This window comes from Pleurodeles waltl, chromosome 4_2 (genome assembly GCF_031143425.1).
Source record: "Pleurodeles waltl isolate 20211129_DDA chromosome 4_2, aPleWal1.hap1.20221129, whole genome shotgun sequence".
NCBI lineage: Eukaryota > Metazoa > Chordata > Amphibia > Caudata > Salamandridae > Pleurodeles > Pleurodeles waltl.
Window position 1 is genome coordinate 803,491,099 of NC_090443.1, and position 22,633 is coordinate 803,513,731.

The 22,633-nt window shown below is 45.2% G+C and overlaps 1 protein-coding gene across 1 annotated transcript in view; it reads left to right on the forward strand.

The window, feature by feature from the left end:
* The window catches only part of WLS (Wnt ligand secretion mediator), a 275,288-nt gene extending 253,442 nt beyond the window's left edge, over positions 1 to 21,846 (forward strand). Inside the window, exons 11-12 of the mRNA XM_069232457.1 lie at positions 19,619 to 19,772; positions 20,385 to 21,846. Of these exons, the coding sequence (XP_069088558.1) occupies positions 19,619 to 19,772; positions 20,385 to 20,494 (264 nt within the window). The 3' untranslated portion in view covers positions 20,495 to 21,846. The remainder of the gene's footprint in view (positions 1 to 19,618; positions 19,773 to 20,384) is intronic.
* The last annotated feature ends 787 nt before the right edge of the window (positions 21,847 to 22,633 follow it).

A 22,633-nucleotide genomic window follows, 5' to 3' on the forward strand; every position in this document is an offset into this window, starting at 1 on the left:
CTCTTTATCTGTAAGAAATCCTTGGTGTATGCATGTCTTCAAAAAGGTATAAATACAACATTTTGTTAAGACAGCAAAGTGAAACCAAACTTTTAAGAGTTATTAATGAATAGCTTTAACCTATCATAATGACACAGGATGGTGCTTTTTAAACAAAAAATTCATAGACGATCAATTAAAATGTTATCACATTAGTAAGTTAAATATGTCAAACACACTCTGACTCTGAATTCCAAAGTGCACATCATGTTGATTTTGCAATCTCAAATTACTAATTGCGTAGCTTTTACCAGTGGGAACTCAAGTGTGATAATATAACAATACATGAAATCCCATGGTCGTATCAGGGATGTGGAATTTAATAAAATATCTACTTGTCCGTGGGATAGGTTGCTTCTTAAATCTTCTTGTCCTGTAAAAAAAAATCTACTTGCCCCTTTGCTGCCATAATTTGTCACCAAACTACATGGCACCAATCTCATTATGTAAGAGCTCTGATAATAGCCTCTCTGATTATGCTAAGGCTACTACTACAGTAGGGCTTGAATACATGCAGTTACAATCCTTAATATAGCAATTTCCTTATTTTGCCACCTTTACACAGATCTACATACTGAGGCTGGATGAAGCAGTAAGCAATAGTTCCAGGGCTGGAATGCCTTCGAGTCTGCAAACCTGTCATCTTGCATGTTTAAGGATTTTCACCAGCTCTTATCTAATCCTTTCCCATACTGAGAAAGGTTGGAAATGTACTCCTGACAATGGTAGAAGTAGAAGTTCTTCCTGGGTTGGGGAAAAAAAGTGGTTGGAGGGAAAGTGAACTTGTAAACACTCAATAGAATTTCACAAGCAAATCTACGCATGCACATTTGCTCATTCTAAAATACAGTTCACTAATATTTTCTAGGAGTATGATTTCCTGGTCTACTTCTGTAAGTTCTTGTGAATTCATGAAAGCCACTATTTCACTAGACCTATAACATGGGTGCACTTCTGTGACTTTCTTTAAGAATTTGGTCCCTAATTAGATCTGGTGTTAACCAAGACATTTTGTTTTTATTAAACTTCTGTTCCTCTTTCTATCGATTTATGAGTTTGCTTTACTATGAGTGATTGCATTCTGCTCTTCCATAAGGAGCATATTGGCACACGAAGTAGTTATGTTCAGTGCCAGGAACTACTGTGGCAATCAGTGGCGTAACGAAACTGGAGGGGGTCCCTCTGCAAAGAACATAGAGACCCCCCACCTCGGCTCACTCAGGGCAGGTTCGGTGCTGAGGGGGCTCCATAGAGGGGAGTCTCACAGAATGTAGGGGCTGTGGGGCCTTCGTTACACCACTTTTGACAATATGTGCTTTTGAGACCAAAAAACATTTTTTGCCTTTTGCCAGTGTTTGTTAGAATGGTGAGGTCCTGGCAGCAACCACAACAACAACGTGTTACAAAAGCCATGTCAAAACAGGACACGCATTGACAAAACTTGCAACAAATGTCTGATCGGTTGGCTTTGCCAGTGCTTGTTTATTTTCATGCTTCCCATAATATTGTTGAAAATGGTTACACTGATTTTCCATTAGGAATATTTTTGGGAATTACTAGCATGCATCAACACATTTTACTAAATGATGCTTCAAAGAAATAGCACCTAAAATTACATAGTAGCAAAATGTTTTCTTTTCCCTACTGTCTTTAATTTTTTTTTTTTTCTTTTAACATTTTCTTTTGAAAGCAAAGAATTATCACTCTTGCTCTTGAGCTTCTGCAAACATTTGCATCTAATCAGAGATCATTCTGGGAGCATTATACTTAGTCTCATATTGTTAAACATTTCAAACAAGTGAGCACCTTTTTTTTCTGGAAGTAGTGCAGTGTGGCGTTAAAACGTTCATTTACAGTGCTCACCCTAATAATAAAGTCTTTTCATTAATGAAGCATAAATAAAAGTTCGACCAGCATTAACATATGAACACACAAATTACCTCAACTGCAGACAGTTCACTTCTCTGTAAACTGGCAGCCCAAAGGTTTTGTGCTTCAGGGGGTTGGGCCTACTTGTCCCAAGAACTAAGTAAACATGAAAACTTGTTGCCCTTAACCCTAAACATGTTGTCCTGGGCGTCTGGCTATAGGAATTCCACATCCCTGTCTTGATGGCTAGCCTTTCAGAGCAATGGCAAACCATGCAAAAACACATGAAAGGGAATGTCTGAAGTAGGCTGACCCAAAGTCCACCCTTTCTGTACTACTTCTTTTATGTACTTTTGTAAAGTACTGTTGTAGTGAGACCCAAGAACAAAAAAAATGTTGCACATTTCCTTATTACCTGTCATGATTGAGGCTGTTTAGGGCAAAACTGTTCTGTTTTAACCTTCTGGTGCTAGAAGTATTTTAAGTGTTAGTTTTATATTGTATGAAGTCGAAACAATTAATGGCCGAGAGGGGTACCCCCTTTTTAGGTCGAGTGCGCAAGTGCTTTGACCTGTTGTAAGTGTTGTGGGCTTTTAACCATGCCAATGTCACGCCCATCTCGTTCACTGATTCATGAGCTTGACTTGATGTCATTGTTAATTTTATTTGTTTTACTTTGTCACGCCTCGAGGCTGGTTTTGTCACACCTTGCAGACTGCCCCTGTTACATGGATCATTGCTTGATTGCCGATATACTTCAGCGTGGACAAACTATTTATTTTGTGCAAGTGACTCCAACAAGTAGCTTGTGAGCTACTCTGTAGCTACACATAAGTAGCTCTCCTGTGTGTAGCCCAGCCTGCAAAAACCAAAATGTTTATATTTAAAAAAAAACAGTAAGCTTGTCTGATGTGGACAGTATTACAATTCTAATAATTTTCAGAGCTTTTGGATGATTTCCACCAACATAAGTAGCTTTTACTACAAAAAAGGTTGGAGACCTCTGCTTGTCTCTCCCCTTCATGCTGTGCGCCAGCTATGGCGCTCACAGGGTGAACAGGCACAAGAGCATGAACTCGATCAGAGGTATTGAAGCGCTGGTCATATTGTTCAGTTAGCTTATCAGTCATTTCTTGAGGCTCTCCCCTTACGACACTTGAAATTGGTAAATGGTTTATATAAAACAGAAATCCTCAAAGTGAAAGTGGCTCTCCCAGCACAGCTGGAGAGCCGATACTACAATAGTCACTGCACTCTGGAAAACAGGACCCATAATTCTGTAAAAGCATTCTTTTTCACATTTTTGCCCAGCCTGTGGTGGTCCTAGGACAATGGGCCGGCCACCAAAATGTTAAGCACAACACACTTACTGTCTATGTCACCTAAGGGTCCCCACACTAGGTGACCCCAAAATAATAACCCCTCCCTCCATTCACCATCTTTTTAAGCATTCTTGTGGCTGGAACTTTTGTTTTCCAGCTGGGAATAGCTTGTGTTTTAAGGGCCTTGTTTGTAATATCATTGCTATAGGTCTCCTACCCCTGAAAATATGTAATGTGCTATGTCCTCTAGGGGCTACATATATGATTACTCTCCATTATTTATTGCCATTTTCTTTTGGGTCAGTTATGCTTTCTAGGCCTAACTATACAGTTACAATACCATGTTAATTACAAATGCTATTTTCATTGTGGTGTCCTCTAGGGGCTGTTCTAAGCATTAGTCATATCAGTATGTTAAAATATCCATGACATGGCATTACTTTTACAAAACATTTTTGCTCCTAACACAGCATGTAGTTATCCTGGGACAATGGGAGCACCTTCAAAACATTGACCACAATGTGCTCTTTTTGTCTACATCATCTCATGATCCCCGCACTGTTAGTGGATACTGCAAAATAACCCTCCCACGATTCAAAGTCCTTTAAGCTTCCTCATGGCTAGAACTTTTGTTTTACTTCTAGGAGAAGTTTTGTTTTAAAGGCATTGTTTGTAATATCATTGCAATAGGTCTGCTAGTCCTAAAAATGCCTTCTATGGGCTAAGTATATGATTACACTGCATTATTCTCTCCTGTTCTTTTCATGGGGTTATGCCCTCTAGGGGCTAACAATATAGTTACATGACCAGGTTTCTTACAAAGGATAGTTCATTTATGGTGCCCTCTAGCAGCTGTTTTAAGCATTAGTCTTATGCCAAACGTTTATTTCTGACAAAGATTTAAATTATAATTGTATATGTTTTAATGATCTCTCCCTACTAGAATTATGACCACAATTCAGGCCAACCTAACATCTTTATTACACTATGACTGTTTGAACACTCTTGATATGTTTGGGTGATTCTTCTAGTTTATTTCTCATCTGTGGCTGTCTTGCTTCTTTTTTGGGGAATTGTGTTAGCCAGCAACTTTGTTGACGGGGTGGTGAAAGTAGTATTCTATTGGAATTAGCATGGCAGATTTAAATTAGGATGCTAAATGGCAAAATTTTCATTTTTCGCTGCAGATAAAGGGAGAAGGTAAAAGGAAGTGTTTTGTGCAAGGCCTCTGGAATTATATGGCAGGAAAAGGTGGAATTATGAGGCAGGGTTGACTAATTTATATGGCAAGAAAAGTACAGTTGTGACTTTACAATACCAACAGCTCCAATTAAAGCAAATGCAAGACATATTCCATTGCTTGTTTTTTTTTTTTGTTCTACATTTGTCAGTATTGGCTGTATAAAGTGAGTCGAAGATGAGCAATAAACAAGCGTATTTCTTTTTTCAAAAACCTATCTTGTCAGTGGATCCACCCAACTCTTCTTGGCTGTGTATTGCACAGATTTGCGGCAGAGCAAAGCCTTCCCATACCTCCTGAGGGTGTGACGCTACTGATCATTATCCCAAACAGTCCCCTTTTAGAGTTTATGGTTCCCCCTTTTTTATGGTGGCTTTCCTGTAACGTGGCCACATCAGGGGAAATTTATTTGCTTAATATGAGAACATTTTAAATGGACAAAGACTCAACTATCAGAACAGATCAACATACCAACAGATGAGGCAGATAACATTAGGCCTGTGCCCACTTGAACAGGTCCAGCAGTATAGTAGTCTTTCCCAAATGGCAGCCAGCAAGGCACTCATATGTACTGTAATCGGGTACCAGGCAGCCACTCCCTGCAAGGTTCAGTTGTGTCAGCAGGGAGATGTGCGTCTTTCACTGATATAGCCCAGAAGTCTGCATTAGTAAGTGGATGTAGGCTAATATTTCTTGCGCATTCTCAGTAGATAACAATAGGATACACCTGTTCACATCCATCTATCATGGTTGCTTGTGTGGCCACCCTTGGAGTAGCTAGATGATTGTGAATGACCTCTGCCTTTCACCTTAGACCACTCACTGAGGTCACCAAACCAAATTGTATCTTTCTCCATCTGCCACCATCTTTGTCACCCAGGCCCTGGCCAACCTACTTCTTGCTGCTTAGATTGTTCTCTACTCTATTTCACCATCGGGCCAGCAGGGGCACAAAGGTCTCCAGTGTCCCAGACCTTCTTGATGATTATCAAAGGGTCCTGCATATGCTAGATATTTTGAAATTGGGCAACAAGAATAAGGGAGCATCAGCTGAAGTGCTCATTCGTGGTTGCACCAATCCAATTCCTTTAATTCCAGTCCTGATGCTTGGACAGACTTCCAATCAAGGGTTTTCCTGCATTATTTTCTGCTTGCTAAAACATTCCAATACTTACTGGCATTAGAAATAAATCTTAGCATCTTGCCTGGCAGGGCAACAAAGTACTGACCTTGTAACTTCAGCTTAGTCTTTACAAACCTTGCCCACCTTTTGTAGAACATTTCTAGTCAAAATGATTAGTAGCAAGTAGGCTTTTATGCCATGCTGGCTTTTCTATTTGGTGCATTTTGGCACTTTGAAATAGAATCCTTATACAAACCCAGTTACTTTTGTGATTGTGGGGCCTCTGGAGTTAGTGTTATTAAATACTTTACAACAGACGTCCATTAGCTCTTATGTAGTTTTTAAGGAATTGTAGTTGGCTCTTTGGGCTGATGTTAAATGCCATGGCATTTCTTGGAAGGTTACATGGCAGATGTAGTGCCCATTTTCTTTCTCTTCTGTTAGCTTTGCATGTCCCTGTAGGGACTTCTCCATTTGTTTCCCCACTTACCCATTACTGTGTTTGCATCCTCATCCCTGTCCATCTCCCCTGCCCTGGCTGTGGATGCCCCTCACACTATTGACTTTTTAAATACTTGTCAAATTCTCTTGTAAGCATTGGCACACCCAATAGTTTTACATGATGGAATTTATGTTGCATGTAGTGATTTTGGAGTGTTCCTATGCTTTCAATGTGGGCATCACCTTGAGTTTAGACACAATGTGAGGCCTATCTTCCAGTCTTATTTTCTTTGTCTTAGGTGGTAGTCGGTGTAGGAAGCTGGCTCTTTATATACTATCTCAAAGTAAGAGATAGTTTGCGCAGAGTCCAAGGGTTCCCCTTAGAGGTAAGATAGTGGCACAATTAGATAATCTTTCAAGTTCAAGTTCCTGGGCATAGGCAGCCCACCGTTGGGGTTTCAAGGCAACCTCAAAGTCACCGCAGCAGAAACACAGGGCCGGTCAGGTGCAGAGTTCAAAGGAGGGCCCAAAACACATAGGTGCCTATGGAGAACAGAGGTGCTCCAGTTCCAGTCTGCCAACAGGTAAGTACCTGCATCTTCGGAGGGCAGATCAGAGGGGTCACAAGTAGGCACACAAAACACACCCTCAGTGGCACAGGGGCAGCCGGGTGCAGTGTGCTTAGCGCACGTCGGGTTTTCAATAGGAATCAATGGAGGGACCCGGGGGTCACTCTACGGTGCAGGCAGGGCACGGGGGCTTCTCGGGCCAGCCACAGACTGGGCTAAGCAGAGGGTCGCCTGATGGTCACTCCTGCCTTGTAGTTCGGTTCCATCTGGTCCTGGGGGCTGCGGGTGCAGTGCTTGGTCCAGGCGTTGGGTTCTTTGTTCCAGGCAGTCAGGGTCAGGGGGAGCCTCTGGATCCTCTCTGCATGTGTCACTGTGGGGGCCCAGGGGGGGTCATCCCAGGTTACTCACGAGGTCGCAGTCACCTGGGAGTCCTCCCTGAAGTGTTGGTCCTCTGTAGCTCGAGCCGTCGGGTGTTAGGTGCAGAGTGTGAAGTCTCACGCTTCCGGCGGGAAGAGTGGAGACTTTAAAAGTTGCAAAGCTGTTGCTGTTTTTGAACAGTGCTGCTGCTGTCAGTTCCTTGGTCCTTCGGGTTCAGGGCAGTCCTCTGAGGCTTCAGAGGTCGCTGGTCCCTGTCAGGTGCATCGCTGTGCAGGTTCTTTGAGTCTGGAGACAGGCCGGTAGGGCTGGGGCCAAGTCAGTTGTCGTCTCCTTCGTCTCTGCAGGGCTTTAAGGTCAGCAGTCCTCCTTGTTGTAGGTTGCAACACTGCACCCGGCGACCCCGACTCGACTGGTGGAGAACCAACACCTCAGGGAGGACCCTCCGGCGACTCCAAGACTGTGAGTAACCAAAGTTGTCCCCCCTGAGCCCCCACAGCGACGCCTGCAGAGGGAATCCCGAGGCTCCCCCTGACCGCGACTGCCTGAACTCCATTTCCCGACGGCTGGAAAAGACCCTGCACCCGCAGCCCCCAGCACCTAAAGGAACGGAACTCCTGTGCAGGAGTGACCCCCAGGAGGCCCTCTCCCTTGCCCAGGTGGTGGCTACCCCGAGGAGCCCCCCCCCCCCCCTTGCCTGCCTGCAACGCTGAAGAGATCCCTTGATCTCTCATAGGAAACCATTGAAAACCTGACGCGTGTTTGCGCACTGCACCCGGCCGCCCCACGCAGCTGAGGGTGTACTTTTTGTGCTGACTTGTGTCCCCCCCGGTGCCCTACAAAACTCCCCTGGTCTGCCCTCCGAAGACGCGGGTACTTACCTGCTGGCAGACTGGAACCGGGGCACCCCCTTCTCTCCATTGAAGCCTATGTGTTTTGGGCACCTCTTTGACCTCTGCACCTGACCGGCCCTGAGCTGCTGGTGTGGTGACTTTGGGGTTGCTCTGAACCCCCAACGGTGGGCTACCTTGGACCAAGAACTGAAACCTGTAAGTGACTTACTTACCTGTGAAACCTAACAATACTTTACCTCCCCCAGGAACTGTGAAAATTGCACGTGTCCACTTTTAAAACAGCTTATTGTGTTTTATGTAAAAAGTATACATGCTAATGTAATGATTCAAAGTTCCTAAAGTACTTACCTGCAATACCTTTCAAATGAGATATTACATGTAGAATTTGAACCTGTGGTTCTTAAAATAAACTAAGAAAAGATATTTTTCTATAACAAAACTTATTGGCTGGATTTGTCTCTGAGTGTGTGTTCCTCATTTATTGCCTGTGTGTATGTACAACAAATGCTTAACACTACTCCTTTGATAAGCCTTCTGCTCGACCACACTACCACAAAATAGAGCATTAGTATTATCTCTTTTTGCCACTATCTTACCTCTAAGGGGAACCCTTGGACTCTGTGCATGCTAATCCTTACTTTGAAATAGCACATACAGAGCCAACTTCCTACAGACATGCACACTTTGAACTGAAGAGCCCAGGCAGCCTACCCTCATCCCTGCTGCTGCCGCTCAGCAAGCCCTAACCTGCCACTTGGTTCAGAGCGGGTGGATGAAACATACAATGGTAATAACTTTATTACCATTTTATTTTTCATCTCTGGGGCTTTTGGGGGTGTTTTAGTTGGCGGGGCAGTGCTCCTCCACGCTAGTAGAGGCGCCTTCCCGGTTTGTGAGATAGCCGTGCATAGAGATTTGCTTTGCCTGAGGTAGGATGCAAATACTGTAAGTGAACAAGCATTAGCAAAACAAGAGATATTGGTTTAGCCCTTATAGTTTATATTGTGTTACATAATTGAGGTGAGTCGCAGAACAGACCTTAAAGAATTGGAAATGCTGTACTTTTGTATCTGATTCTGTTATTCTGGGGAAGGGGCAGGCTGTAGGTCATGGAGCAATCAAGAAGAAATTGCGCTCCAGTTGCATTAAAACGCCCTACTTTTTAGAGGATTGTTTAAGCAAAGTGAGTCGAGACAGGTCACAACAGATCACATATTTTGTATTGTAATCATGCCCGAGGCATGCTAGTGTGTTTAGGATTGTGCGGGACATTTTTATGTGGAACATTGCCAATTCCACATTGAAATATTTTTCTAGGTAAGCCTCCCTGATTTCATTTGTTGCTGTGTCGAGTATATACTCCTATTGCTGCATTTTAGATTAGAATTGGCTTTTCTGGACTATTAAGAAATAGCTCTGCTAACAAAAGAGCACAAAATGGTGAGAAAGAATCTTGTTATGAAATGAATTACATTGTTGAATCCTTCTGCTAAAAATGTTTTAGCTAACATCAAATGTGCCTTACTTGGTGTATAACTATTTCCTACAAAATCTAACTTACATGAGCTATCAATAAGTAATGTTTTGTGGTTAGCTATCCTGAATGTAAACCATTGTTTTGACCCTAAGGAGTCCATAATTTCACAAGGCCCTGAAGGTAGCAAGAGTGATGCTAGAACACTTAAGGTGAATTTTATGTGGCTGGAAAAGGATATGGTTGGGGTGGTGTGAACAGTTTTAGGGTGTGCTTGAAGTAAAATAGGAGACCATCTGACTGAATACCAGAATGTTGAATCATTTCCATCACTGTCATGCTAAAGAATTTTAAAAAGTGTGAAGTGCTTGAGAAATATTCATATGTAATGGAAGTATAATGTGATCTAATGGAAGTAATGTTAAAATAGTGCAAGAGTTACCTTCTCAGCTGAGTACTGTACTTTGTTGTAAATTGTAGGAAGTTGGCTCTGTATATACTATTTCAAAGTAAGTAATAGTGTGCACAGAGTCCAAGGGTTCCCCTTAGAGGTAAGATAGTGGCAAAAGTAGATAATTCTAATGCTCTATTTTGTGGTAGTGTGGTCGAGCAGTAGGCTTATCAGAGGGTGTGTTAAGCATTTGTTGTACAAACACAGACAATAAATGAGGAACACACACTCAAAGACTTACTCCAGGCCAATAGGTTTTTATATTGAAAAATATATTTTCTTAGTTTATTTTAAGAACCACAGGGTCAAGATTTACATCAAACACTTTACGTGTAAGGTACTTCACTTAGATACTTTAGGAACTTTGAATGAAAACAATATCATGTACAGTCTTTGTAAAAACAGCAATAAGCTATTTTCAAAGTGGACACTGCAAAAATCAACAGTTCCTGGGGGAGGTAAGTAAAGGTTAGGTTTTCAGGTAAGTAAAACACTTACAAGTCTCAGTCCTGGGGCATAGGCAGCCCACCATTGGGGGTTCAAGGCAACCCCAAGGTTACCACACCAGCAGCTCAGAGCCGGTCAGGTGCAGAGGTCAGAGGTGCCCAAAACACATAGGCGCCTATGGAGAACAGGGGTGCTCTGGTTCCAGTCTGCCAGCATGTAAGTATCTGCGTTCTCGGGGGGCAGACCAGGGGGGTTCTGTAGAGCACTGGCGGGGACACAAGTAGGCACACAAAACACACCCTCAGCGGCACAGGGGCGGCCGGGTGCAGTGTGCAAATCAGGCATTGGGTTTCAGGTAGGAAACAATGGAGGGACCAGGGGGTCACTCTAGCGGTGCAGGCAGGCACGGGGGGGGGGCTTCTCGGATCAACCACCACCAGGGTCGCCTGGGGGTCACTTCTGCATCGAAGTTCGGTTCCTTCAGATCCTGGGGTCTGCGGGTGCAGTGTTGGTTCTAGGCATCGGGTCCCTTGTTACAGGCAGTTGCGGTCAGGAGGACCCTCTGGAGGCGTCACTGTGGGGGCTCAGGATGGTCGTCTCTGGTTACTCACGGGCTTGCAGTCGCCGGGGAGTCCTCCCTGAGGTGTTGGTTTTCTGCAGGTCGAGCCGGGGCGTCTGGTGCAGAGTGTAAAGTCTCACGCTTCCGGCAGGAAACGTGAAGTCTTTGGAAGTTGCTTCTTTGTTGCAAAGAAGTAGCTGGTTTTGAACAGGGCCGCTGTTCACAGGAGTTTCTTGGTCCCGTAGTCCAGGGCACCAGGGGCTTCAGAGGTCGTTGGTCCCTGTTGGATGCGTCGCTGGAGCAGGCTTTCGAAGTTGGAGACAGGCCAATAGGGCTGGGGCCAAAGCAGTTGTCGTCTTCCTCCTTCTCTGCAGGCTTGTAGGTCAGCAGTCCTTCTTTCATCAGGTTGCAGGAATCTGATTTCCTGGGATCTGGGGAGCCCCTTAATACTGAATTTAGGGGTGTATTTAGGTCTGGGAGGGCAGTAGCCAATGGCTACTGTCCTTGAGGGTGGCTACACCCTCTTTGTGCCTCCTCCCTGAGGGGAGGAGGGCACATAGCTAATCCTATGTGGAAATCCTCCATCTTGAGATTTGCGGATTTCTAAAGGCCAGGGATCACCTCCGCTCAGGACACCTTAGGGGCTGTCCTGATTGGTGGGTGACTCCTCCTTCTTTTTCTCATCTCCTCCAGCCTTGCTGCCAAAAGTGGGGGCAGTGGCTGGAGGGGCGGGCATCTCCACCAGCTGGGATGCCCTGGGGCGCTGTAACAAAAGGGGTGAGCCTTTGAGGCTCACCGCCAGGTGTTATAGTTCCTGCAGGGGGAGGTGAGAAGCACCTCCACCCAGTACAGGCTTTGTTCCTGGCCACAGAGTGACAAAGGCACTCTCCCCATGTGGCCAGCAACATGTCAGGTGTGTGGCAGGCTGGCAGAAACTGGTCAGCCTGCACTAGAATTCGGGTAGGTATTCAGGGGGCATCTCTAAGATGCCCTCTGGGTGTATGTTACAATACATTGCACACTGGCATCAGTGTGCATTTATTGTGCTGAGAAGTTTGATACCAAACTACCCAGTTTTCAGTGTAGCCATTATGAAACTGTGGAGTTCGTGTTTGACAAACTCCCAGACCATATACTTTTATGGCTACCCTGCACTTACAATGTCTAAGGTTTTGTTTAGACACTGCAGGGGCAATAGTGCTCATGCACATATGCCCTCACCTGTGGTATAGTGTGCCCTGCCTTAGGGCTGTAAGGCCTCCTAGAGGGGTGACTTATGCCACAGGCAGTGTGAGGTTGGCATGGCACTCTGAGGGGAGTGCCATGTCGACTTAGTCATTTTCTCCCCACCAGCACACACAAGCTGTGAAGCAGTGTGCATGTGCTGAGGGGTCCCTAGGGTGTCATAAGACATGTTGCAGCCCTTACAGACCTTCCCTGGCATCAGGGCCCTTGGTACCAGTTACAAGGGACTTACCTGAGTGCCAGGGTTGTGCTAATTGTGGAGACAAAGGTACAGTTTAGGGAAAGAACTCTGGTGCTAGGGCCTGGTTAGCAGGGTCCCAGCACAATTACAAATCATAACTTAGCATCAGTATAGGCAAAAAGTTAGGGCTTAACCATGCCAAGGAGGCATTTCCTTACATAAATGTTGCAAGGAGACCAGAGAAAGTTAAGTTCTGGAGTAAGACAAACTCCTTTTTAATGGAATTAATAGTGAGCGTATGTAAATTTATTGCAGTTTAATTGGTAGAAATAAAAAAAGTATGGAATAAATATGGATAAAATTGGAGACAGTGTTTATTTTATGTGTAGACTGCAGTATCTTTGAAGTTTTGTGGCCTGAATGTGGTCCACTTCTATTTCCACAATAGAATGGTCCAGGAAGACCTAGAATGAAAAATTAAACATTGTCCAAGATGGAATCAGTCATCTGCCTTGCAATTAAAGTATAGTAGTGATGCCTATTTGGGACTTCAATTAAAAGCATTCTTCTCACCCCACGACTACGCAAGAAAACACAGTTAAATACAGTTTAACATATTTTTCAGCTTTGCCTTAGGACCTATGAATCTCCTCTGGTCAGTACCTACTTGAGAGTACCCACCGCTTGGATAATGTTGCCTAATCAGAACATTGAAAAGTTGGTAGATAAAGACAACATAATTTTTTAGAGCCAGTAATGGCTGGTGTCCCTTCTGTTTCGAAGTTCCAATCTTTGTCTTTCTGTTTCTCTGTTTTTATTTTAGAACATTCTACTGTTAGTGGGTGGAATGTTGTAATACCATTATTACCCTTATGCCTCAGGTTCTACCAGTTAAAGGTCCTCTCTGTTATTGTAGGCCCTTGCCTGCAGCTCAGAACTCAAGCTCAGGTCCTTTAAATAATGGTACGGCCTTTCACAATGGATTTTATTGATAGATGATTAGTAAGGTTATAGAATATGTGAAGAAAAACTTGATAACTGAGTAAAATGTGAGGTGGCTGATGGAGAACTCATAAGAATGAAGATGTTTGATCTTTTAGGGGCCAACAAGGAGGCCCTCCTATTTGCCCTAAAGGTGATCCGTTCTTCATCAAGAACAATATGTCCAATTGCTCCACTACAGTATTTTGCACAAAAAACCAACTGATTCAGATCTACTTGTTCTTAGCGTAGCCTTCATGTGCCACTTGACAGCCACATGTTAGGTCAAAAAAAGTCACAAATATGTTATAAAGTCCTGGCAGTACAGCAACTCCCAAAAAGGCACCCAATTTGGAGAAGCTGGCTGGGATAAAAAGGTAAAGTTTAATGTGCTGCTTCCAGTTAGATGTAAGGTCTGACACCACCTAGTGTTTCTTCAAAGGCCTTCAACACAGTGTAGAAATGCTTGAAAAGCATACGATGGTCTACAGTGTCAAACACTGACACAGCACCACCATGAGTGAGCCTCCTCTGTCGTTGATGAAACAAGCGTGTACGTTCTTATCTGATAGACTTCTAGTTGCAGATTCTTTACCTTAGAATTTACCCCAGGCGTCAGACAGGATCCGGAGATTTTTCTTCGAGCAATACCCTTGCGCATCGGCAAGTGCCGTCGGTCGACTACGTTGGCGTAGTTGGGAGTAGTATATAGACGCCGCCCTCGCACAGTGGTGTCAGTTCTTTTCTTTCCGCACCACGTGCTGATCCGGAGAAGAGCTACCATGGCTATTTTTTGGCCGAATTCGACCGTTTTGTCAAGCTTTTCTGTGAAACTTTGGTGTGTCAAGGATGTCCCCGAAGACCAGGTTCAAGCCATGCGAGGACTGTCGAGTACTATGCCGGTGACAGATCCTCATCTGTTTTGTCTGTGGTGTCTCGAGCTCGACCACGACCCGAAGTCGTGCTCAGAGTGCCGGGCCGTGCACCTGAAGGCTTTGGGGGAGCAGTCCCTAAAGCTTATGGCGGCCTGGCACTCAACTCCATGTAGGTCCCGGTCTCGCTCGAGAGGAAGGTCTTGAGATCAGTCGCGGAGTCATCACCACTCGTCTTCTTCCAAATCCTCGGGCCAAGGTAAGAAGAAGTCAAAGAAGTCCCATCGCTCTCCGACTTTGCCCTGTCGCTTGGCTGACGCAACGTGTGAAGAGCGTCCACGCACAAGGCCTCTGTCCTCGGAGCCTGTGTCTGTGTCGGCTCTGCGCTTCCCCGAGTTTGCCGGAGCGACCCCACCCGACTTAGAGTTTTATGAGGCCATGCGCCTCATATTTGGGTGGTCCAACCCAGATACGGCGCCTTTGGGCCCAAGGGGTTCGGCTGAGGGGCCTTCCGGTTCCGCTCCGGCCTCCGAGGTCAACTCCAGATCAGTTCGCAGATCCGCACCGGTCGCACTCTTGAGACCTTTCCCAGCGCCTGGTCGATCATCGGTGAGCCCGAAGTCGGTAGTATCCCCGACGACTCGGAGTCGGAACGGCGTTGGCTGACTTAGACTTAGATGGGGCCTTTTCGCCCCAGGTCGGATTCGGATCCTTTTTCTTATGGGTACGAATATGGGGAGGGATTGGAGGGGTCCCTGGACCTTTATGAATACCAGGATGATCCTTCTATGGACTGGGCTCAGGAATTGCACTAAGCCAGTTGTCTGGATACTTCGCCTGATGATGGCATGCTGTCTCCTCCTATCCTGGCTACGGCGGAGGGAGCAACTTATGGTATGGTGGTCAGTAGGGCAGCTGAGGTCCTTGGTCTCGGGCTTCCCACTGTTGAGGTCAGGCCTAATCTCCTGACGGAGGTGCTTCAGCCTGGGACTTCTACTTCAGAAGCCCTTTTGCCGTTTAATGAAGCCCTCAGTGATTGCCCTTTTGGGTACATGGTCCAAACCCAACACGGGGGGCTCCTGTGAATAGGACTATCGCACGCCGCCATCGGCCTGCTCCGACCGACCCTAAATGCCTGTCCCAACACCCACACCGAGAGTCTTGTTATCCAGGCTTCCTCTTCTTCAGGCACATTCTTTTCTGCACCCCCGTATAGAGAATCCAAAAGAATGGAACAGTTTGGCAAGAAGTTTTTTTCTTCCTCCAGTCTTGCTCTGTGTTCTGTGAACACCTCATGCCTTTTGGGCCGCTATACCCACTCTTTGTGGGATACAGTTGCGCAAGTCCTGCTGCAGATACCAGAGGAGGCCTGTGCTATTGTCTCCCAAGCTGTGAACGATGGGAGAGATGCAGCAAAGTTCACAATCCGTTGTGGGCTGGACACAACCAACTCTCTGGGCAGATCGGTTGCTATGGCGGTAGCCTTATGACTCCATGCCTGGTTACGTACTTCTGTTTTTTCTGGGGATGTCCAACAGTCCCTCATGGAGATGCCCTTTGATGGCTCCCGTCTCTTCGGAGACAAAGCGGACTCCGCCTTGGAGAGATTCAAGGATTCCCGGGTTACGGCTCGGTCCCTCGGTCTTTCCTCTGCCCCTCGCCCACCACAATTTGCTTTCCACCCCTTTCGTGGCCACAGAAGGGGCCCCCTTTCGCGTCCTCCACCGTGCCGTGCACATTGTTCAGCCTCTGCGTGGCTGGGGATGCGGAATCCCACGTGGCCGTGAGACAGAGAACCAGAGGTGTGCCCAGTCCACCTCTGCCCCCGCTGCAGCCTTAAAACCCTCCTAGTCCGTCCACACACTCCCGTCCAGTTGGTGGCAGAATTCGCCATCACCTGCCCCACTGGGGAAACCACCACGGACAGGTGGGCTTTGCAGATGGTTCTAAAGGGCTACTCCCTCCCTTTCGAATCTGCTCCACCACCCATGCCACCATCCTTCAATCACCTTCCAGAGTATCATTTGGTGCTTCTCCACCAGGAAGTCGCAGCTCTCTTGTCCAAGGGAGCTATAGAAAAGATCCCTGTGCCAGAAGTAGGTCATGGTTGTTATTCCCGCTACTTTCTGATACCAAAAAAGGACAAGGGCTTACGTCCTATCCTAGACCTTCGGGACCTAAACTACTTCCTCAAGAAGGAGAAATTCAAAATGCTCACCCTGGCTCAGGTTCTGTCTGCCTTGGACCCAGGAGACTGGATGGTAGTGTTGGACTTGCAGGACGCTTATTTCCACATCCCCATCCTGCCTGCCAACAGACGTTACCTATGATTCGTGGTAGGTAACGAGCACTTTCAGTTTACTGTGCTCCCCTACAGCCTTACTAGCACCCCTCGGTGTTCACGAAAGTGATGGCGGTGGTTGCAGCTCATCTGCGTAGGTTAGGGGTCTCAGTCTTCCCCTACCTCGACGACTGGCTGTTGAAGGTGGATTCACCCCAGAAAGTCATCTCCCACCTTCAGACTACGGCGAACCTCCTGCACACGCTGGGGTTCACTATAAACGTGCCAAAGTCACACCTGACTCCCTCTCATTCGCTTCCTTTCATCGGAGCGGTTTGGGACACTGTGCAGTTTCGGGCTTATCCTCCCAAAAAGCGAGTCCAAGACATTCAGGCTATGTTTCCGATCTTTCGGCCTCTGTCTTGGGTTTCGGTCAGACTGACTCTGAGGCTGCTGGGCCTCATGGTCTCCTGCATCCTGCTAGTGACACATGCCAGATGGCATATGCGGGCTCTGCAGTGGAACCTGAGGTTCCAGTGGGCGCAGCATCAGGGGAATCTCTTCGACCTGGTCCAGATCTTGGAGGGGAGTGCAAAAGACCTGCAGTGGTGGCTTTCGAATCCGCATTGGGTCCACGGCAGATCCCTCTCCCAGATCTATCTATAGTGACAGATGCGTCACTTCTGGGTTGGGGCGGCCACATGGGAGAGGCGGAGATCAGAGGACTCTGGTCTCCGGTGGAGTTGGGGCTCCATATCAACCTGCTGGAGCTCCCGGCAATCAGGTTTGGGTTAAAAGCATTCCTTCCCTCTCTCAAAGGGAAAGTGGTGCAGGTGTTCACGGACAATACTACTGCCATGTGGTACTCCAACAAACAGGGCGGAGTAGGGTCCTGAACCCTTTGTCAGGAGACACTACGCCTCTGGACATGGCTGGAACATCAGGGCATTTCCCTGATGGTTCAAAATCTGGCAGGCTCCCTCAACACCAGAGCGGACGAACTCAGTCATTGATGCACAGCCGATCACGAATGGCATCTCCATCCAGAGGTGGCGCAAGTTCTCTTTCAGCAGTGGGGAGAGCCCTGATTAGATCTGTCTGCCTCCGCAGAGAACGCGCAGTGTCAGCTGTTTTGCGCGTTCGAGTTTCGAAGGTGGAACTCGCTCGAGACGCTTTTCGTCTCAAGTGGAACTCCGGGCCCAAGTCATTTTGGTGGCTCCGGACTGGGCACGGAGAGTATGGTATCCAGAGCGATTGAGCATGTCCAGCGATCCTCCACTCAGACTGCCTCTTCGAGCAGATCTTCTGTCGCAGCACCAGGGGATGGTTCTTCACCTGAACCTGTCCAACCTCTGCCTTCATGTGTGGAGATTGAGCGGCACCAGTTGACAGCTTTTGCCCTTCCAACCGAACTCTGCAATGTTCTTTTTCAGCCAGGCGTCCATCAACCAAAACTTTATACTCCTGTCGTTGGACTACATTTGTGGCCTGGTGTACCAACAAATCTGTTGATCCCCTTTTCGCCCCTATATCCGAGGTGCTTCTGTTCATTTTCTTTGGCCCAGCAGGGCTCTGCTTTAGGCACCCTCAAAGAGTATTTATTTGCCATTTGGCCTTTCTTAGGCTACCTGATCAGTCCTCACTCTTTAAGTTTCCTATTGTGAGTAGATTCCTAAAAGCGCTCACCTGTTTTCCTCCCACTCCATTTATCATGCCTCAATGGGACCTAAAACTTGTACGTACTTATTTGATGTGTACCCCCTTTAAGCTGATGCATAATTGTGCCTTGCGGCTCCTCACCTTCAAAACTGTCTTTCTGGTCACTATCCCCTCAGCTCGCAGGGTGGGTGAGCTTCAGGCCCTTTTCTCAAAACCTCTATACTTATCCGTGCACCCTGACAAAGTAGTGTTGCGCACTAAGGGCTTCCTTCCTTCCTAAGGTGGTTACACCTTCTCGTGTAGGCCAGTCCATTAATCTGCCTACTTTCTACACACCCCCACATCCTTCCCATGAGGAGGAGAGACTCCACCGTCTGGACCCAAAAAGAGCGTTGGCGTTATACCTCAATCGTACTGAAGATTTCCTGGTGGACGATCAATTCTTCGTTGGATATGTGGGTGCGAAAAAAGGGAAGGCGGTGCAAAAGCATACCATCTCTCGATGGGTACTTCTTTGCATCAAAATGTGCTACGCCTTGGCCAAGAGGCAACCCCCTGAGGGGTTGCATGCTCATTCTGCCAGAGTAACTGCTGCTTCCACTGCGTTAGCACGCAGAGTTCCTGTCCTGAATATCTGCCAGGCAGCTATGTGGGCATCCCTGCACACGTTTGCTAAGCACTACTGCCTGGACAGTCTGGTCCGTTGGGACGGCTATTTTGGTCTTCGGTCCTGCAGGACTTCCTAGTATGATCTTGGTTCGCAGCCCACCACCGAGGATAGCATTGCTTGGGTATCTATTCCAAGGTAAGGAATCTGCAACTAGAAGTCTCTATCAGAAGTAAAAGTTACTTACCTTCGTTAACGTAATATCTGGTAGAGACATATTCTAGTTGCAGATTTCTTACCGCCCACCCATCCTCCCCGCTTGCAAACTGATTTCTAGGGACAGGGATTACCTCTTTCAGGTCCTTAGCTCTGGCGCACCAATCTCAGTGTTCTTAGCGAGACTGCACTTTGGCGTGGAAAGTCGTTAAAAGAAACTGACGTCACTACTTGAGGGCGGCATCTATATACTACTCCTGACGCCATCACGGCAACGACGATGCCTGCGGAGTTGATGACATCACCTGCCGACATGCAAGGGTATTGCTCGGAGAAAAATCTCTGGATCCACTCTGATGACTGGGGGAAACTCTAAGGTAAGGAATCTGCAACTAGAATGTCTCTACCAGATATTTCGTTACCGAAGGTAAGTAACTTGTACTTTAGGTTGTTAGGCTATTTTTGCTATTCAGCTGGAAATTGTAGATGAGTGCTTCCTGATCTTTAGAGAGATATCTCCATGAGAGCGTAAATTCACTGTATTTTGTTACATGCAAGCATAGTCAGGCTCAGTAAAGGAATGTTTTGGAGCTCATCTGAGAAAATTCTAATTTTTAGAGAGATTACCATGAAACTTCCAGATGTTTTCATTTATCAATGCTTCTAGAGTTTGGTAGATATTAGATACGATGACCTGTTACATCTTCACACGCTCCATTCACTGACCAGTGTTCTTTCCTGTTTGCAGGTTAAATACCTTAAAAGATCAATCTATATCTTATGATTTGTGTTTCTTTTTCTTGTCATTGACAGGTGAGTGAAGGCCATTTTAAGTGGGGAGACTTAACTGTTGAAGCAAACAGTGCCTTTTTTACAGGCATCTATGGAATGTGGAACCTCTACGTTTTTGCACTAATGTTCCTGTACGCCCCTTCACATAAAAACTACGGAGATGATCAGTCCAATGGTAAGTGTGAGTCTTACTTATGGGCATCACTGAACTTGCTGCTGCGTAAGAAGAATGCATAGTTAAGTCTAAAAACTTGTGAAAGTGTGTTACAGTATTTGTGATGAGAAATTACTTTTTTAACAAGGTCCACTTGATCATACGCAGATCCAGTGGAATTATGTGGCATAATGCAGCACATTTTGTGATAGTATTTCTGCATTATATTTTACTCATGGTAACCCTGTCTGAGCAAAGATTAACAACCAAGCACAGCAATATGCAACCAAAAGGTGACTAGTCAATTTTTGTGAAGGGCTTTCCACTGTGTGACATGTTGCAACGTTATTAGTAACTTTTTATCTGTTTTGGCTAGAAACTGGTTTTTTTTTTTCTTGGTTAAAATATGCAGATTGTGCAACAGGTGAAACAGCATATGGCAAATCCATAATAATATAAAGGAGGAGCCTGAATCATATCATTGTAACATGCCATGTTATTAATTTGTTCTTGCGCTGTATTCTCGAATATCACTTCCTGAATAGCCCTCACAAAGGTATCTATCATGCTTGATTTTCAACTGATCCAATGGACACAAGTGAACTTATTGAAAATAATCCCTTTATTTTCCAGGTGACCTAGGAATGGGTAGCGGTGAGGAACTGCAGCTGACCACCACTATCACCCACGTAGATGGACCAACCGAGGTGTACAGGCTCACTGGCAAAGAGGCTCAAGAGTGATCCTCCTACCTTCAAGCTGTACGAAGCCTGAGATTCTGCACTTGTGTAGTTTACGAACCCGGTCCACTTTAAAATATGTATAAAATATCATAGTCTCCAGTACACAGTATTTATAGCTCTATCCTCTTTTACCGAGAGCAGTGTCAACAAATATTTTTGGAAGTCACTAATGCGCAGTGGCTTAGGGATGTATCATTACTGAGAATAGTCACTTAATATTTTGTAATAGATTACATTTCGCGTATCTTGTGTAGAACCAGATCAGTAAAATGATGGTGACCACACCAATGTGTTACTATTAAAATTCCCAGATGCCTCCTTTAAACATGAAGAGATACTTTACATTGAGTAAGGAAACTCTTACGACAACGCCACTTTAGGAATTTTCTTTTCTCTGTATAGTGGGATTGCTGGTGTGGAAATCTTGCCTGGTGCATAATCTTGAGGTCAATTTTTTTTGATACTCATTGTTTTAGAACCTTGCACGTTTTACTCTCTCTATTTGGCATCACACGTTTATCAGGCGTTTGTTCTGCTGTTTATAATTTGTAAACAAATCTAATATGTCAGAGGCATTTTGCTCCTTTGTAGGTTTTAGAGCCACGTGTTAAGTCAAGGATTCTTACCTTGCCAACCAAATATATGCCTGACATGAAGTCTCTTTTTTTGCTGTTCTAAATCCTAAAACAAAACAAAAGGGATGGCTCCATTAACTATAGTTAAAGTAAATGAAAGCTATTGATCACTTAGGACAGGTCTTTGCTTGGCTCTTCCCACAGCTAGAGCGTAGCTCATGGCAGTTGTTTTTCTGACCATGCACAATGTGGGTCCACCTGTTTGTTTCCTCACTGCATGCTTACTTTTATGGAGTGTGTGTGCGTGTTAAGGAGCTGTTGGTGTTCAGGTACAGAGGTTGCTCTGCAGTACCAACTGAATTAAAATCTGAAAAGTTGCTGTGCTTACCTTGCCTTACCCATATAAAGCGTATCATTTTGTAGATTGTAATTTAAAATCAATTTGTTTTATATTTTTGTGTGACTAATCTAGTTCACTTTAACATACTCTAGCAGCCAAGTTTTTATTTCTCTGTTGGATGCGTGATCTTTTCTGTGATGAAATCCGATCTAATAAATACATGTCCGTGTTAATTTTCTTTTCAGCTTGCAAACCAAAATGTTGTATATATAGCACACTAACTCTTTCATATAATATGATGTAGATATGTTTTAAATATCCACCAAACTACATACATAGCGCTCCTTTTTACTTTGTTTATAAAGACGTTATAATTGTTGTACAAGCAATAAAACATCTAGAACAGGTAATTTAAATAAAAAAAACGACTTTTGTTACATTAGCCTCTCATGCACATTATTTTGTATGCAATTTAACTTTTGTCCTCTCTCAGTAATGTGCGCTTTTTATTTTTGAATTGCCGTTTGATTTAATTCATATTACCCATGACTTTACCTAGTTAAAGGGTAGCTCCACTCTCCCCTGCCTTGATTCTTTAGCCATGGACAGAGTGGAACCTTCGGACATCCACCCTACTAAAAACACTTTGCCTGTTTTCTGGCTGTTTACGATCAGAGGTTCCCCCTCTGGTACAAGTGACGCCTGAAGAATACCTACTGACCACCCTAACACTTGCCACTCATTTATCAATACCAGAAATGGGGTAGCACCTCTGTAGTTTTTTCTCTACATCTGAATATAACATTGTAATATTTGCATTAGTTTATTACTTGTTTCGAAATTAGGCACTGAGGTAAATGTAATAAGTAACCTAAGAAACAAAAGAGGGTCCCAGCCTACAAGAATTCAGAGTGGCAGAACAGGGAAAATACGTAATCAACAACAAACAAAAGCTGCCAACTCTGCTATTTCACAATGCTATCACTCCTACGGTTCTGCATTTCAGCTATAACATTGGAGCCATCCCAGTCAATAATTCGTGCCACTGAATGGATTTATTTTAAATGAAATTGATTGCATCATGAAAACATTTTTTAGAATACAAATGTTGAATTTCACATATACGTTTATAAAAGAGAGCTTGTTTTTAATACACAACCAGTAAGGACCAACAGTACTAATGACAAAATACTTTCTAAGCAGTTCTAACCATACCTCACACAT